Raw genomic sequence first — 18804 nt, forward strand, 5'->3', positions numbered from 1 at the left:
TGGAGTCCTTGGACTGGGCACTGTCTTAATCTTGGGCTAATTCACACTTTGAAGGCACTGATATTTTGAATTTTCCTTCTGGGAATCTCTGAGTTCTCCTAGTTTTAAGGAAAACCCAGAGGAATCATGTAGAAGTGGTCAATTCTTGCAAATAAATCCAGATCACCAGACACATACCACCTGGACTGCTGCACTAGGCTCTGTGGGATAAAGACCCAATGATAGGGTTTCGTCACTTGTAGATACCGCTTGCTTGGAAAGTGGGGCTACTTGGGGGAAGAACCCTTTCACTGGAGTGTCTGCCGCTTCCCCCCATCCAGGGGGCATGATATCCATCGTGTTAGGGGTCATGTTGATGACACCTCTTTTATGTCACTTATGTCTTATTATACTTCTGGACCTTCCTGCAAATAAAACCAAGAACTTTCTCGTTTAGTTCAAACACGGACAGAAGGGCTGGATGATCTGACCTGACAGAGCAGGTCAGCAGCCAGCCTGATAGATCAGCCAGCAGCAACTGGCAGCAACTGGCACGAACTGGCACAGGCCACTGTCAGAAAGATCTCTGCCCGTGTCAGCTACATTCCTGTCACCGTCACGTTGCTCTGCACAAAGGAGGGGGTGACAGGCCACATCTAACACCGTGGTGAGCTGACCACTCCAGGGAGAAGCTCAGCGTGAACATTAGGTACTTTCTTTAGTCAGGGGCTCATGAACCAAGGACAGAAAGAAGGTTATACCATGGAAAAGGGAGAGACCACTCTTTCTTATGTGAAAAGAAAGGAAGGAAGGAAGAAAAAAAGAAAGAGAGAGGAAGAAAGAAAGAAAGAAAGAGAAAGAAAAAAGAGAGAAAGAGAAAGGAGGGAAGAAGGAAAGGAGGGAGGGAGGGAGGGAAGGAGGAAAGAAGGAAAGAAAGAAAGAAAGAAAGAAAGAAAGAAAGAAAGAAAGAAAGAAAGAAAGAAAGAAAGAAAGGAAGGAAGGAAGGAAGGAAGGAAGGAAGGAAGGAAGGAAGGAAGGAAAGGGGAAAGAAAAGGAAAGAGGAAAGAAAAGAGAAGAGAAGAGAAAAAAGAAAAGAAAAGACATCTTATATCCTCTAAGTAATCAATGCTACAAAGCACCTGTGGGGCAGGGCTGAGGGCACGAGCCTCAGTTCCATCACATGTGGTCCTGATTAACCCACCGTCTGATGCCCTTGGGGCCTCATGCTGATCCCAGTGACATCCACCTCCTAAGATCCTGGGTAGGGTCCTCTGTCCTTGGCCCTGCTCCTAATGGCTTCAACTCCTCACCTGCAGATGCTCTGGATTCTTAAAGAAGTACACACAGCCTTCTCGCCCCTTTAACTTCCAGAAGGCAGCGCATGAACACCATTCCTTTTCCAGGGTGAGGACACTGAGATGGTTCCCACCTGCCACCAGGAACCTCAGAACAAGGTCCTGCGCTTAGAGGCACAGCTGCTCAGCTCCCGTCCCCTCTGGTGTCCCCAAGAGCACACACACCCCACAACCCAACAGCGGGTCCCTCGCGGGCCTCGTACTTACACATAGGCCAGGGTGGCGCTGAAGTGCTTGTAAATGTAGGTCTCCAGGACAGGGTTAAAATGCTGGAACTTGATGTCTCCTATCAGTGAGATAATGAACACCTGCCAAAGGTGGCAGCTATAAATAGCGCAGCACCTCCCCAGGCTCTTCCGGCCACGAGCCGGGTCGGAGCGCCCGGGGCCTCCTTTCCTTCCCGTTCACTGTGGCAGCATCCCCACGCAACCCTTCCAGAGCTGAAGGCCAGTCTCGGGGCTACTTTTGAATTGAACGTGAGCAGAGACTGTGAAGGGCCAGGCACTGGGCTAGATGCTCTGAGGGAACCAACCCCAGCCAGCACCCCAGCTGCCGGGGAAAGGGGACAGTACACGAGGGATCAAGTCAGGGATGACGAGGGGACGGGAGGGAGGAGGGTGTGGGGAGGGCTCTCCTGTGGGAAAAATAAACACGAACCCCAGGATGCAGCTCATGACATCCCCCCGGGACACGGGCCTCCTCGGTGCAGTGGACAGGCCCCCAGGAGCTGAACCTCACCAGACCTTCCTCTCAGCTTTCCCCTCCCATCTTCACTCTTATCACCACCAGACACGCCATCTACAAATAACCACTTTGCACCTACTTGTGACAGAAGAGGACGAAAGAAGGGGCCCCCGGGACGTGCACACATGCCCAACGCCGGTCAGCCACCCCGTCCCCCAGGAATCTGACTCCAGACCTTGTCCCAGCAACTCATCACCATCATCTCCCTTGCCTGTAAACCTGACCAGATGTTTCACCAGCTGGGGGCCCTTCTCTCTTCATCTCATATCCTCAGCTTCACTATCCTAACCTCTTCTTTTTTTTAGATTTTTTTTTTTAAGTGGAGGTGCTGGGGATCGAACCCAGGACCTCGGGCATGCTAGGCATGTGCCCTACCACTGAGCTATACCCTCCCCCTCAGCCTCTTCTTGAATCTCCCAGTCTCTCCAAGCTGATGAATGACCTAAAGCTGCCATGTACCTTCCCCTCCTTTGCTGCATCGTTCAGGTCAAAGTCTGCACTGAACTTTAACCCCGACCATCAGAAAATGATGTCTAGTTTGGATGTGCTGGCTTCGTCCACTCCACCGCCACCTCTGGCCTTCCCAGAGTCTGACATCCCTTCCCCTCACTGGGGTTTCAGTTCTCGGAATTGGCTGCCTGTTTTAGTACTTTGTTTGGCAAATGTAATTGTCTGCTGGGTCACCTACTGTACAGAAGGACACTAAGGCTCATCTCTGACTTGCAAATCCAGTCTCCCTTGCAGGAACACACCAATGCACACATACACAACAAGCCACAATTGCCTTCGTAAACAGCATCTCCTGGTTTAGGACGAGATGCTTTTCAAGTGAGTTAAAATGTAATTTTATGTTAAAATTAAAATGTTAAATGAATCCTGTTTTAATGAAGTTAAAATGAAATCCTGATTTCAAATGTAATAAAACACCTCATCTTCCCTAATGAGAAAGAGAAAGTCTATCAAAAAGTCAGCTCTAACAGGAAACAAAGACTTAAAGGTCTTGACTGTAAGTAAGCTACTTCTGGGAATTTAGCCTAAAGAAGTCATCAGAGAGATGGAGACAAATATTTCTGAGGAAGGATTTGCATCACAATTATTCATAATAGTGAAATATCCCAAACTACACATTTGCGAGCACGAACACCCGTGAAGACGTTTAACTGCTTACCAGTGCATCAAACACAAGGAAGTCATAGGTTTCATTGTCCGACATCTCCATCATTATGTTAAACAGTGCATCTAGTGTATCCTGCAAAAACTGAAGAAAAACAGAACAGTGATTTGGTGCTTTCGGTTCAGCTCCATACTACAGAAATTGGGGGATAATTAGCTTTCAGTAGAACAAGTTTAAGCATAGTGTTTTCTTAAAAATTGGCACACTTGCTTCGCCAGGTAGATAACAAGTTTTATGTTTACAGTAATTGGTTTAATTTAAAATACTGAACTAATGATTCGGTGGCTGTGTCTCTAACCATGCATATATAAACGTACCTTAACAATCTCTCCTCCGTCCACCTCCATCAACTTCTTTAAGTTGTGTTTAATGTTCTGAGAGTTCGAACGCCAATTTAGCAAGCCTAACAGGTCAACTAGGAAGAACAACCACAAACCATAAACGTGAGACACAGATCAGCAGAGCAACCCACACCGTTTCAGGACACAGCTACAGAGCTCTCTAGAAAAGATCACAGCTCCTAATGGTGGCTAATACCTTATGCAGTCTTTTAATTTACTATCTCCTACCTAAATCAGAGAAAACCCTGTGGTTTTCTTTCCTTCCTCACAGAGGAAAAAAACCTAACCACTAATGGGCAAGGACAGAAAAGGATGCCTGAATAGAATTCACCTCTCTCAAATAACCACATCACAGACTTACAGATGGAACACTCTTAACGTCCTACCTTTCATCCGATGCATCGCTTAACGTTTCCCTTGCTACTACGTGTGCTGTGCTGGATTCTGGGGCAGTGGCGGGGACTTACGTACATGCATTAATTCATTTAAACATCACATCCATGCTGCAGATTTTACTTTTTCCATTTCTGAGATGAGGAAACTGATACTTTGTGACATTAAATTACTTGCCTTAGGTCACACAACTGCCAGGGAGTTGGTATGAATGGAATTTAATTATAGATTACTCTGATTCCAAAAAACCATGTCCTTGCTACCCTGTCATACTTGAAGTTTCCTGGAGTTCTTCAAAGAAATAAACAGATGAGCAAATCAGATAGGTTGCTATCTTGAAGGCAGGCAGAGCATTCGATGAGTGGTCCTTAGGGTAAGTCTGAGACAAAAACCTTGACATGTTTTTGGATTTAAATTGCAGAATCCTGCACCTACTGTCTAGCACAAGGAACTATATTCAATACCTTGTAATAACCTACAATGGGAAAGAATCTGAAAAAGAACAGACAGATACATGTATAACTGAATCACTCAGCTGTACACCTGAAATGCTGTAAATCAACTAGACTTCAATTAAAATTAATAAATAAAATAAAACGCAGGCTCTTGGATCTCTAAGCTACTTACAGCTTTAATGAACGTCTAGATTCTAAAAGCGTAACTAGAAAACAGAGGAGGCATCTGGACTGTCACTCTTACCATTTTGTTTAGTGCATCACTACTGTTAGCATTTACAAAGCATCACCTAGTAGAAATGGCAATATACTTTTTAATCAATGGATTTGTATGTATATACAAATATATATGCAGCATATTGTGTGTGTGCATGTGCGTATATGTATATAGCTGAAAATGTATTCTGTTCATTAGAAAAGTCAATGTGTTTCACAGTCTGTCTGTTTTATTGGCTTACAAACTGTTTAGTCCCTGGGAAGCCTCCAACGCCTAGAAACGTCCCACTGTCAACAGAACAGGGTTCCAACACCACTCACAGAGGGCAGTAAGGCCCCAGCCACGACCCTCCTATCAGCCCCATCGCAGTCAGACAGATCAACTCCATACTCTCCAAACTATGAGAAGCTCCGGAATGACTCCATGTCTTTGCATGTATCTTCCTATTGTCTGAAATGCCTAGAAAGATCATAATACTACGTGTTTGGTCAGCTCCTACTTATACTTCAAGACCCATCTCCAACTTTATTCCCTCTGGGAGGACTTGCTCAATCATTCTGTTATCTGCACGCCCTCCTCCTTGTACATATGCATTAGAACAAGTAATTAACAACACACTTGGTATCTCTTGGCTCTTCCCATAGATCTGAGACGCTTACGGGAAGGGATCATACTGCACTCATTCTTCTAGCTCATCTGAGTGCTAGGCACCTGTTAGGTGTTCTATACATGTTTGACCACAGCTTGAATAGATGGATGGAAACAGAACCAGTTGCTCCAAGGAAGCCGGCAGTGTGCTCAGTACAATGCTTCAATGTATTCATTCATTCATTCATTCAGCACCAGTCCACTAGGCACTGTCCACTTCCATCTCCCCGTCTTCTATCTCTGCCACAGGTTAGTCAACGGTACCATTACACTTGTTACTTCATGCACTGCCGCCTGAGGAAAAGGATTTCGATACTTCACCAGGGATGGAGAGTCGCTTATCAGATTCAAGTGTCTGCAAAGAACCCACTGATCAGCCTAGAGGTTTACTCCCTGGAGATACTAGCATGCCACACCACTGCTCATACTAGGAATATACCTGGCACCTGGTGAATCCTCAGGTCTCAGGGGTGTCACAGTGTTACAGAAACAGCCCCGGACTCCCCACATCTCTGGGATTCACACAGGTCAATGCCTCTAGCTCGAGTGAATTCCGTTTCCTGCCGCACAGGATTCAGCCCGTTGTACGGATGTACCGCACTTTGTTTATCCATGCTACTGTCAGTAAACAGCCAGGTGGGCTGTTCCCAGTTTTCAGCCATCACAAACAACCCTGCTGAGAACATTCTCATACGCCTCCTGGTGTCCAAGTGCAGCAGCTTCTCTGACATATAAAACGAGAGCAGATTAGATTCTAGACTATCAGGAAAGACTACTCCACCCATGTTAGATGCCACCTAAATGTCAGCCACACTGGCCCCTGTTTACATTCCCATCAGAGGCAGGTAAGAATTCATGGTCCTCTGAATAATAATCCCCAAATTTAGGGTAGTGAATACCTCTTTGGGAGAGGATTAGGGACATTTAAAAAGGAAAAGAATGACAACAGAAAAATCCTAAGTTTTCGGGTTACAAATATCTATTTTTAGACCTGAGTCCATCACTTGTAAGTTTAGGCAAAGTATTCTCGCACTTGAACTCGGCTTTCCGCTCAGTCAGCCGAGGTTAGTAGCGGCGACATGGGTGTCTGCGCATGCTAGGGTGCTGGCATGGGCCCCACACCTGCAGACCCTCGAACTCCCCTCTCCCTCTCCTGGGACAACAAATCTATTCTCACCCTCCATACGAGCCCAACAACAGAATGATCCCACATAAATCAGTCTGTTCTGGTTTGGAAAAAATTCATAAAATAACGGAAGAGCCTACAGGCTCTGTTTGTAACCAAGCCCAGGGGCTTTTAACCTTTTGGGACTGAATAGCCCTCCTCAGGCTACTTCCTGCCTTTGGTCACGGTCTCCGTGTGAAAGGAGAACCACTACCCTCTTGATCAGCAAACACGCTCCTCAGCATCCTGCTTCTCATGACACGTCGAACTGGTTCTTTATCCTTCCCATCAAATCAGAAGGAAGCAAACACAGGAACAGCCACGCTCATGGTCTGTGGCTGGGAATGCCCTGTCTCCTCTGATGTTCACGATGGCGACCCATCTTCGCACGTCTCTGCCCCTTTCCTGTCCCCGTCCAGGCTGACAGCAGGCCACTCCCCTCCGGTTTTGTTTTTGTTTTTGGGGTGGATAATTAGGTTTGTTCATTTGTTTGTTTGTTTAAATGGAGGGACTGGGGATTGAACCCAGGACCTTTCTACTGCTTGAGCTGTACCCTCCCCTTGGCATCTTTTGTTATCCACATCACACAGAGCACAATATTCGAGTTCTTTGCTGCCTAGAAGTAAGGAGACATCAGACTTCTGAATTTTACAGCCTCTGCTAATGGATGCATTGATAAGTTTTTACCATCAATGGTGTTTAACGCAATGGTTTTACCATGGTGTTTAAAAAACACCAATGTGCTTCTCATCCTGGTTGAAAGATGAAGAAGCCCCAGAAAGAGCTTCAGCTATCTGATCAGTTCTACCCAGGATGTCATGTGCAGAGCAGAGAATGGAAGCCAGAGAGCCCAGGATCCCAGCTCAGAAGACACGGCCCCATGTGGTCCAGTCCCCTGAGGCTGACAAAGGAGCCCAGGCGGATCAAACAGAAAACTCATTCCAGTGCCCCGCAGGTCACCACACCTACCGTTCTGTGTGAGCTTCGTGGAGCAGATGAGGGTGGCAATCTGAAAGCTGTCTTTGGTGCTGTCCTTGGCTGGCGTGAAGTTGGCGAGGGTTTTGGATGCTTGCAGCTCCTTTTCTTCCATCTCTACCTTGGTTCCAGGCAGGGTCAGGTAGAATTTGGCATCTTCCATTTTCTTGTTGTCGCCCTGCAAAGGATGCATGTGAGGGACACCCGATGATGGACAAAATCCCTTACATGCAAATAAAACAGCATCTCTGACGGGCACGGTGCCTTTCCGGGAGCATGAGAAACGAACTCTTATCTAATTAGGTCCCTTCCAACTCTGAGACACTATGATACCTTTCCAGAGTCGGAGCCCAGAAACCATCTCAGCACTGAATGAAAACAGAGTAAGTTATGAACTAGAAATCAGTAGCCTTGTCTCCCTTTATATGTAAATAAATACAATAAATATGTAAATAAATAAGGTTGGATTTCATTTTCTTGAACATACAAATGGTCCCAATTACTTTATTGGGTCCACTGAGGAGAAACAGCTTGCCATGGCTTCCAACACTATTTACAAGCTAAGGAGAAATTACACATCAGGTATGAAGGGAAATTCACAGCAGGGAGACTCATCTCAAAAAAGCTACCCACTGTGTGGAAAGCCTCCCGAATCCTGCTGGACCCATGAGATCTCCCAGCGTCTACTTTCTAACCTACAATCTCAGGGAAGCAACAGATCTGCAGCAGTTAGAGGGGAAGAATAAGGACCAGACTGTTAGGGAAGGAAAGGAGGTCCCACAGCAGAGGAAGGGTGCCTGGCTCACGCTGATATGAAACCCACATCCTACCACACGCACCACACGCTACCCAAGCCCAACAGTGCAACTGTCAGTGCTCCACAAAGGGTGGCGCAAAGAGCAGAAGCAGAAGGGAAGCCCTGGGCTGCTCATCTCCCCGGAGGAGATGCAGGAGATGGAGGCACCATCCCTCAGAAGACTACCTGCTAAATGCAACTTGCTCTTTCCAGAAAGGGGATGGGAGACCAAGCAGCTGGTGTGACCACAGCCCTCCAGGGATCTAGACTTGAAGGGGCAAACCCGTACAGCGCTAGGGAAGTTTCTGATGTTTATATACATCAGTCTGAAAGGAGTTTTCAGAACCAATTTCGGGCAGAGGAAACATCTCCTCAGCAGTTTGTTGAGCCTCGTTCGTTAGTACCACCTTATAAACCACCAGGTCGTGCCTCCCGTCCTGCAGAGTGGTGCCATCCGGGTTCATCAGTTTCACGAAGGCCACCCCAAAAGCTCGCTCCGATTTATCTCTGGCTGAAAAGACAGGAACACACGTCTGAGTGGTGCAGAAAGATACCAGGAGGTGATGTCCATGAGAGCTGATCTGACATTTGGCTCTGGGGTTTGGTGTTCAAACACAGTTCGGCGAGATCCAATGAACCATCAGTACCACACACGTCACAGGCTCCTTAAATGCAATATTCCCCTAACTGAAATCTTCTGGTGCCCTCAAATCAACTCCTCTTTCTGCGTTTGTGAATAAATGAGACCAGCATCCATTCAGTCGGCCCCATCAGAACTTCAGGGTTGACACTGACCCCACTCCGATGCCAACTCCGAGTCCTGAGCACCTCTGGTTGCTCTGCCCTTTCTCCCCACCCTGCTGTTCCCACCTAAGTCCAGGCCACCCTCACCTCTTGCCTGTACCCCCACAACATCTTCGTCACAGGTCTCTCCATCTCCAGCCCTTCTCCACGCAGCACTCTCTCCACACTTCTGGGATTTCCAAAATCAAACCTAATTAGGTCACCTGCCCTGGTCCCAAGCCCTCTCATGAGATATCTCACTATTGCTCTCTTAAGACAGACTCAGTATGTATTTTACTGATTATATTCTAAGGTTCATGGTGCCACCTAAGGCTTCTACTCTCCTTTCCAAGGTGGTAGCCCAGGTGCCAGGAGAAGTGGGTATGGGTGCCTCATGGCATTTGGGGAGGGGGGTCCAGCCTCCTAGGGAAGCCAAGGACCTCCCCATCCTGGTCTCCAGGTGCGGGCCTCCAAGCTCACTGTGTCCCCTCCTTAGACGTCTTGGCTGCGGTGACTCATAACCTGCTCTCACCACAAGGACAGCCCCCAGGTCTGCTGTGACTCAGTGTCCCCAGGTGGGCTGAGCAGGAATCTGCCATAGGATTATACAATACTTTACCTCTTCTCCTGTTGATGGCCGTTTGAGCTATGTCCCACTCAGGGGCACGATGACTAAGCTGTTGTAAGTATGTACCAAACCACCACCACCACCATCACCCACATAGCGCTCTTAACTAGCTCCTCCATAACATGGTTCAAAAGCAACTTCATCCTTCATGATCCGTCTCCAGCCTGGAAACAGACTGCTCAGCTGTCAATCCAGGTACTTACTAGTCCTGTGACCTTGGGCAAGTATTTAACGTCTCCGTGCCTCAGTTTCTTTATGTATGAATATGGATAAAAGTAGTGTGCACCGTATCAGACTATGGTAGACCCGAAACAAAATCGTGTACATACAGAGCTTCACATCATATCGGGTACAAACTAAGAGCCTGACAAATGCTAGCTTAGTGTAACTGAATGAGACTGCTGGTGACTTGCTGACATTTGACACTGATCGATTAAAATGGCAATTTCAGATGGTCAATCTAATATTTCTTTTTCCAGGTTTTTTTTGGGGGGGGGATTAGGTTTATTTATTTACTTATGTTTAGAGGAGGCACCGGGGATTGAACCCAGGACCTCGTGCATGCTAAGCATGCGCTCTACTACTTAAGCTACACCCTCCCCCTCAATCTAACGTTACGACTGCTCCACTTCAGCCCTACCAAGCTCACTTTGCTTTTCAGACACGTTTCTCCACCATCAGTCTTTGCTGAGCGGACTTCTGCTCACCTTCCAGGCTCAGCTAGGACGCAGGAAATCTTGCACATAAACCCCCAGACGGGGCAAGGTGCCGCGCTACGTGCCACCTTACAGCCTGTGTTTGCTGCTACAGCACGCATCGTGCCAGGCTGCACTTCATCGCCTGTTTTCCTGCTCATCATCCTAACGAGACCACAGAGACTCTTCGGAGCAGTGGCTGGGTCCCATTTGCTGTCACACCCCCCAGGGCCTGGCCTGCGGTCTGGTATGCAGGTGGTGCTCAGAACATTCAGCCTGGAATGAAGGGCTGCACTTTTCTGCAGTGCTCAGCGAGAGTGACACTTCCAGAAATTTGGGGAACAATCTGAAAATAACCAACATTCCTCCCTGTTTACACCTTAGAAAAGTCAATTCATGACCTGTGACCTAAGGCTTGACACAGTACTTTCATGAAAAAAAAATTATAATAATTTTGGAAACAACAGAGGAAACAGTTCTCTCACGCCAGGACTTCTCGGCAACATGGCAACAGACGTTGTCTAAGGCGGGAGCCATAACATACAGCATTTCTTACCCCTATTCAAGTGGGAAACCCTCTCAGAGATGTCAGAGAGCACCTACTAGCGTGTGTAGAACCTTAGAATTCACAGAACACATTTTTGGGGAAATTCTGATATAGAATGATAAACACCGATCTTGGAAGCCCAGAAAACTTCATTAAAAAAATTTCTTTAGTAGCTATGAATCTTGAAATAAAAATGTCAAATATTTCGTTCTCCAGACCTACGGAAGTGCTGTCAAGCACGAGTAAATACTTTTTTGATGGAAATTATTTCGTCAACCTCCTGATACTTACATTCCTGAGATGACCGGTGTCGGAAGGTAAATCTTATATGACAGTGAGTGACCTCTTCTATAGCAATGGACACCTACACAATAATAAGGAATTAAGAGGTTATATAAATACAGTACTTTGCCCTCATAGCTCATTTTATAAAATGAGGCTCATTTTTGAGTAATTCCTATAGAATGAGATTTGGGGTAGGGTTTCATTCAAAGGAGTCTGAGCTATTTTCAAAAATGAAAGCATCTCCAGAGAAGATCACCCTTACAGTTTATCATAGATTCTGAAATTAGAGACAGTACGCATTCCTAGTGCTTTCTCACGTATGAAATAGGAATTATTTCAGAGGGAAAACACAAGTCCTTTCAGGTCTATACGGGAATAATTAGGACCCATAATAGAAGGAAAAGATAAAATATTGGGAACAAGAAAGCTTTTTTTTTTTTTTTTTGCTGCTTACCTATATAGAAGGGGCACGGGAAATAGATTCATGAGGCAGTGAAAAGAGCAAAGAATTTCTGGCAAATAGTTAAAATATTCCATTTTATAATTATGGCAGGATTATAGACTGGAATATTATGCAAGTTTCTAAAAACAGATATCTAAAGAATTTTTAATGCCTTAAGCAGTTTGAAAAAGGCACCATATACATTTGTATGAATAACATGATTCAAAACCTACAAAGTATATAAAGTTGGGGGAAATGGTTCCTTCTGAATTGAGACATTAGTGAATTTTTTTTTTTTTTTTTTTTAGTTTTCTAAGGAGAGCTCACAAGACTTTGAAGATCAGAAAGATCTGATGGAGCCTGGGGTTCAGAAGAAGTGGGCCCCAGTTTAGACTGTGACACTAAGTACCCAGAGGGTCTCTGGGAATCACTGAACTTCTCTGAGGGTCAGTTACCTCGACAGCGAAAAGGCAACTCTGTCTGTTTTAGTTGCAGGGCTGCTGAGAGGTTCCCATGAGACGACTGATATGAAAAGCACTTTGGAGTTTGTAAGACATATATTTAAACTGAAAAGAGGCCCAGAAACCTTGGTGAGAGGCCAAGAAGGGGGAAAAAAAAAAAAAAAGAAGTTAGGAAACTGCTTGCAGAGTGTGAAAATCTCCATTTGGTTTTGGACCAGCTTGGCAGCCTGTTACATCATCACCGCCACAAGTTTCTCCCTTCAAATTTCAACACATTCGCGAATGAGAATGTTATTTAAGATTTCTGAAGCCTATGAAAGATTAAATGCTCTTATGCAGAATTACGATGGTCAGTTCAGTTCTTACTGCACACCACAGACAGCCCACCTACAACATCAGGATAAAGGAGGAACGATTTGGGGGTGAAAAGAAGGTATCTCAAAGAGGTTTATTACACGACCGGGTTTACAAATAGCACAGTCTCACCTTGACAGTCTCATACCAACAGGGCTGTTTGACTTGGTAATAGACCACTGACTTGTACTCGGAAATGCCTTCATATCCAGCTCCGGGATGAATCGCTTTCTTTGGATGGAAAGAACGAATTAGGAGGGGACAGTATTATCTAGAACAATCTGGGTTCTCCATGTGGCCAGCACACCCCTTACACTGGCAAACATAGGCTGATTCCATCTAGGGGTGAGGAGCAGAGTAAGACTGAGTTTCTAAGCACTTTGAGGGTCAACGTGCATAAATGCGGTGGTCGGCAAGGCTCCCAGCACCCCACTTCCTCCGTGGTATCACTTTTATTCCCTCTTCCATCCCAGCCATTCTCCTCTTTCTTTCTTTCTTCCTTCCTCAGGGAACAGAGGCCAAGTGAGGGTGTCCAGGAGCTACGGCCCCTGTGCAGACGCACCACCGTGGGAGGTCCTGTCTACACTCTGCTTTGAGGACCTGGTGTGTAGGTACGGCACGTTCACTAGAACTCAGGGCTGCGTCTCTTCCTAGCAATGAACCACCTGGTTCAGCAGAGCCGGGTCTCCAGGGGGGCACTTCCAAGCTGGTGAGCAGAGCCGTGGAGACGTGCACTTCAGCTCCCAGACCCAAGGGCTCCCCCCAGCGGCACGAGCAAACCACTCCCATCCCGTGGCGACACCAGTCTGCTTACGCCCCTAAGCAGAATACAACTTGACTTGGTCGGCTGATTCCTTCAAAGTTGATCATACCCATGGGGAAGTGATGGGGTGTGTCCCACTGACTGGAGTGGATTCCAAAGCAGGTAACTGTGGCTCATCCAGGAGGGACCAGAGTCAGCTGAGCCAGTGAAAGCATCCCGTAGCCACCCCTGGCCTATCCTTCTCTTTCTTTCTTTTCAAAAAATGTTTTTTCTTTGATGTCAGAATCAAGACTCACTTCCGTTGGAGCAACAGTGCACTGGGAGCCAGGACACCTGTGTCCATTCCTACCATCACCGCTAAGTCCTGTGCTTCTCCTCTCTGGGCTGCAGTTTCCTGATCACTGCAACTAAAGAGCGTGGCATCTGACCTCGAACCAGGAGCCCTTCCAGTTTCACAGCTCCAGTGGGCACATCTCCGCTCACCCCGCTGGAGGACGTGGCCCCCACATCTCATGGGGCGGGAATGCCACTTTGCACAAGCCTCAGAGGAACTTACCAGGCTTGAAAGTGACTAAGTAACTTGAAGATGATAAGAAACCACTGCATCAGAAGCGTACACATGACATCCCTGGTGGCCTGAGGTGCTTCTCAGCACCGGAGAACTAAGAGTCTAAAATAAGGGTCTAAGTGAATTTACTAGCAAAACTGGTCATTGCTAATCACAAATTCGACAGGTTTCCTATTTTTTCCTGATGAAACATCAAATGCACGCCACAGAGGAGAACGCTCAACATCGCGCCCAAAGTGCTCATTACTGGAAGGGAGTGTGGGAGGGACGCGGGATTGCCGGGGGTGCCACCTACCTCCAGGAGCCTGCCCTCCTCGTCATACACAGACATGGTCACCTCCACATTCTTAGGCGTCTTCTTTTTCCCTTTGTCAAACTCCCCATGGATCAGGGTGACATAAATATCATTGCGAACATCTCCTGCAACATGACAAGCCAGCCATCCTGTAAGCAGTGCTGAGAGGAGTCATTTTTAACTTTCAGGATGTAACATATAAAGTGTAAGTAAAATATGAAATGCTCTGTCTTTATAATAAAACTACTCATATAGCAGAGGTTTTTATGCGTACTGTTACCTTTAGCTCACCTCATTCTACCCTTCTGTACATACCATAGTGTCTCTGAAGTACGGTTTAGTGGTCCATCAGGAGATGAATGGATAAAGAGGATGTGGTATGTATACATACACAAAGGAATACTACTCAGCCATAAAGAAGAATGAAATTCTGCCATTTGCAACAACATGGATAGACTTGGAGGGTGTCAGGCTAAGTGAAATATATTAGACAGAGGAAGACAAATACTGTATGATACCACTGGTATGGGGAATCTAAAAAATAAAACAAACCAGTCAATATAACCAAAAAGAAACAGAGTCACAGATAAAGAGAACAAACTAGTGGTTACCAATGGGGAGAGGGCAGGGGGGAGGAGCAAGATAAGGGGGGAGAAGTAAGCGGAACTTAAGCGGAACTATTATGTATACAATGAATAAGCGACAAGAATACGTTATGCAACACTGAAAATATAGTCAATATTTTATAACTATAAATGGAGTATAACCTTTAAGAAGTGTGAATCGCTATGTGCGTATCTGAAACTTACTTTTTTTTAATTTTCATTTTTTTTTTTTAAGGGAGGAGGTAATTAGGTTTATTTATTTGTTTTTAGAGGAGGTACTGGGGATTGAACCCAGGACTTCTGCATGCTAAGCATGTGCTCTACCAGTTGAGATATCCCCTCCCCCTAGAACATATTTTATGTCAACTACACTGACATAAAAAATATGTGAGTGATGCTTTATCCACGAGGATATTCACTGTAGTGTTGTTTGTGAAAAAGACAACTTGGAAACATCTTCAATTTCCGGTCACAGGAACAGGGGGCTGAATAAATGATGGCACAATAAGATGAAATAATGTGCATTTACTCTTTGGAAACTGGACTGAGCACCGGCTGTGTACCAAGCACCGTGTTAGGTGTTTGGGGGACGGTGAGCCGTGCAGCAGCCACGTTCCCACACAGCTACAGTCTGGTGGGCGAGGGAAGCACTATCAGAATCACACGATGAGATGCATTGTTACAAATGAAGGGGAAAGCCAGGCTCGGCGAAAACATAACACCAAGTCCCGACCTTGTTTGGAGGGTGTGGGACTCCTTCCTTTGAGCTAATATGGGAGAAGTGAGTGAGAGGGAGCGACAGCAGCATGTGCAAAGGCCCAGGGGTAGGAGACACATGCCTGAAGTCTTCTAGTGCGGGGGAATCTGGTGTGAGACGAGCTTACAGAGACACACAAGGGACAAGTCTCCCTGAGGCTTGCAGGACAAGTGAAGAATCTGTATCTTCTTCCTGATTATAAACAGAAATCATCGACATGTTTTTGGCAAGGAAGGAGTGGGACGGAAATCAGGGAGGCATTTATAAAAGCTCCTTCGTGCTACAGCATGGAGAAGAGTGCATGAGGGAGAAGGAGCAGAAACAGGAAACCAGTCAGGAAGCGATGGTCGATGTCCACGGAAGTGATGACAGTAGCTATGACTCGGGTGGTGGCAATGGGACGCAGAGGAGGAGGTTTCCTCAAGGGAAACCTGGTGGGGCTTCTCCACGAATTTTGTACAGGGTGTAAAGGGAAGGAGGCGTCAAGGGTGACTTCCAGGCCTCTTGTCTCTGCAAGGGGATGGATGAGGGGCGATTCTCTTGGAGAAGACACAGGAGAAGAGCCAGGTCTAGATGCACAAGGGTTACACATTCCAAACGTGGGTTCTGAGTAAGAAATAACCCACTGAAGAGAAGAGTGAGCCCATCGGAGGGGGGCATGTACCTGCTAAAGTCCTGAGGCAGGAAGTAGTTGGATCGATGGTAATGGGGTTCAAAGGAGGGGTCCTGGACCTAGAGATCGGGATTTGGAGGCAATGAACACACAGAAGTGATCACCGAGGGAGAGGACAGAAGGGAGAGAGAAAGGGGCCTGTTACGGACTGAACTGTGTCCCTCCCTCCCCGAAAGTCATACGCTGAAGTCCCAAACCCTAGTACCTCTGAATGTGATCGGATTTGGAGACGCCCTTTAAGGAGGTGATCAAGGTCAAATGAGGTCATATGGTGGGTCCTGATCCAATATGACTGGTGTCCTTGTAAGAAAAGACTGGGTCACAGATGACACACAGACCGGCGGTGACCATGTGAGGCCACAGCGGGAAGGGGGCCTCCTGCAAACCAAGGCGAGAGGCTTCAGAAGAAACAACATCTCGACACCTTGACCTTGGACTTCCAGCCTCCAGAACTGTGAGAGGATAAACCTGTGTCATTTCAGCCTCGCAGCCTGTGGGAACTGGTTATGGCAGCACGAGCTGCCCAACAGGGGCAGAAGGACTGAACACTGAGGAACCCCAATATGCCAAGGTGAGGTCGAAGAAGATGAGGTGGCAAAGGAGTCCCGGGAGAGGCTTCAGGGGAATGAAGAAAAAGAGAAGAGTGTGGGGTCACCGGCAATGAGTGGGGAACATTCTAAGGAGGGAGTGGCCAACCCTGTCACGGGCTGCCCAGTGACGATCATTAGGCTAAAAATACCCACTGGACTTAGTGACGCTGTCATCTTTGCTGACTCGAGTGACAGCCATTGTGGATGGAATAGAGGGTGGCTGGCAGGTGGGAAAACAGAACATCATCACTTCCAAGAATCTCAGCTACAGGGAAAAGGGCAGCAGAGGAACCTGGAGCCTGTTTAAATAGTGATGAGAGGTGAGGGACGATGGTCCAGATCTGTATTTCTCAAACCTGGCTGATGACCAGAACCCCATGGAGGAGCCCTGGTCTTACAAACTGAATCAGAGTCTCCGGAAAAATCTGGGAATCTGTAATTTTAATGTTTCTCAGGTGATCCTAACGTGCTGATACCAAAAGCAGCATTTGGGAACCACTGTCAAGACGGTGCTTTATGCCTCTGACAGGCCTGGCAGTCTCTGAATGAACACTGTTGATTAGAAAGAATCTTTCCAGACAGATGTCAAAGATAAATTCACTTTGCCCAAAAGATAACCCTCCATATTCGATTTTGTCAGAATTCTGTCTTGCTGTAGCAGTAAGACTGCCTTCAGTTATAGGAATAGCACCATTACTCATTTTTATAAACAAGAAGAAGACAACACATTTCCCCAGAATGATGATGAGTATGTGTTAGGGTGAAATGGCTCCGGAAGGGATGAAAAAAGCAGATGGAAAACTACTCTTCATGAGAAAAGGAGAAGATAATCTCCATTCTATGGGTCTTTCATTCATTCATTCCACAGATACTCTCTTTAACACTCACTATGTACAGAAATGTGTTACACCAGGAATTGACACAACACTGTAAACTGACTATATACTTCATGTAAAGAAAAAAATACATGTAAAAAGAAATTTGTGAGGCATCAAGTTATTACTGCTCCTTAATATCCCAAAGGAGGAATAAGATCTTATAATAGTTTAAGAGAAACTGAGTTTTTAATGCAATGGATAATAGCTCGGTTTTCTAGAATTTTTCTAACATGCCAAAGATTGTTTATTCATACAGTCTATCTATAAAATATACAATGTATTCATATTTTAATATCTGTAATACATATATTTTATATAAAGTTCCTTGAGGGGATGATTGCCTGTTACCATTATAACGATCAAGAGAGTAAATGAGTTAAACCAGTGAATTCAAGAGAACGCACATGCAGATCACCAACATGTGGTGACAAAAAAGATGAAAGTAAAGCAGGAAACTGCAGAATGTTTACAGTCTTGTCGCCACAAGTACAGTGAGAGCCAGGAACACAGTTGGAGCTCAAGCCAGTGGAGCAGAAGGTCCAGCTGCATCTGAACCGGGGACGCACCGCGCCGGAGCTCCCTGGCGAGGAGCACATGGTGCTGGTGATGTCATTGTGAGAAGAGCGAATTATGCTCCAGGCAGAGAATCTGAGCTGTGTGGCTCTACTTAACGGGTGGTCTAGGAAAGTACTTCGGAGGGGCTTGTGCAGAACACGGAGAGAATGCAAACAGAAATTTCTGAGTTACTTTTAAAAGCATTAACTTAGGCTTTTCCATTTGGCAGTTTTTTAAGGTATGGAAACCCTGTCTGTATTTCCCACTGTCTTGGTATCACTGAATGCAAATAACGAAATCTTATGGCTCCAAGATTCCCATGAGAAGTAACTGCTGCCTGGAAGGCAGTCCTACAGGACACAGAACAGGACACAGGTGAGTCAAGCACAGTGTTTACCTGGAAGGATTATTTCTGGAAAGCCCATTTTCCGGGCAATCGCTGTTGATCTATCCACCAAGTGTGAAAAATTTTTCTGAACCTGCGTGAGGTCACCCGGCAATAGCTTCAAGGACACCCAAAGTCCTTTAAAGAAATAAAAGGTAAACTTTCAGTTCTTTGTTAGGATCTATATAATAAATGCACATACAGACGCTGAGAAAAATAAAGGCGTGGTATTGATACACAGACACATGATTATAAAGATGTAAATTCTCTCCCAGTTAACTTAGAATTTTAATGACAC

General features: G+C 46.0%; 1 protein-coding gene across 1 annotated transcript in view; it reads right to left on the minus strand.

Annotated features, from left to right (window-relative positions):
• Nucleotides 1-18804, minus strand: part of DOCK5 (dedicator of cytokinesis 5) — a 176601-nt gene that overhangs the window by 63023 nt on the left and 94774 nt on the right. Inside the window, exons 13-21 of the mRNA XM_074355684.1 lie at nt 18519-18644; nt 14064-14188; nt 12570-12668; nt 11187-11259; nt 8650-8753; nt 7441-7624; nt 3570-3667; nt 3247-3336; nt 1542-1642 (exon numbers count right to left, since the gene is read on the minus strand). Coding sequence (XP_074211785.1) covers nt 1542-1642; nt 3247-3336; nt 3570-3667; nt 7441-7624; nt 8650-8753; nt 11187-11259; nt 12570-12668; nt 14064-14188; nt 18519-18644 — 1000 coding nt within the window. The remainder of the gene's footprint in view (nt 1-1541; nt 1643-3246; nt 3337-3569; nt 3668-7440; nt 7625-8649; nt 8754-11186; nt 11260-12569; nt 12669-14063; nt 14189-18518; nt 18645-18804) is intronic.

The sequence above is a fragment of the Camelus bactrianus genome, chromosome 31 (genome assembly GCF_048773025.1).
Source record: "Camelus bactrianus isolate YW-2024 breed Bactrian camel chromosome 31, ASM4877302v1, whole genome shotgun sequence".
NCBI lineage: Eukaryota > Metazoa > Chordata > Mammalia > Artiodactyla > Camelidae > Camelus > Camelus bactrianus.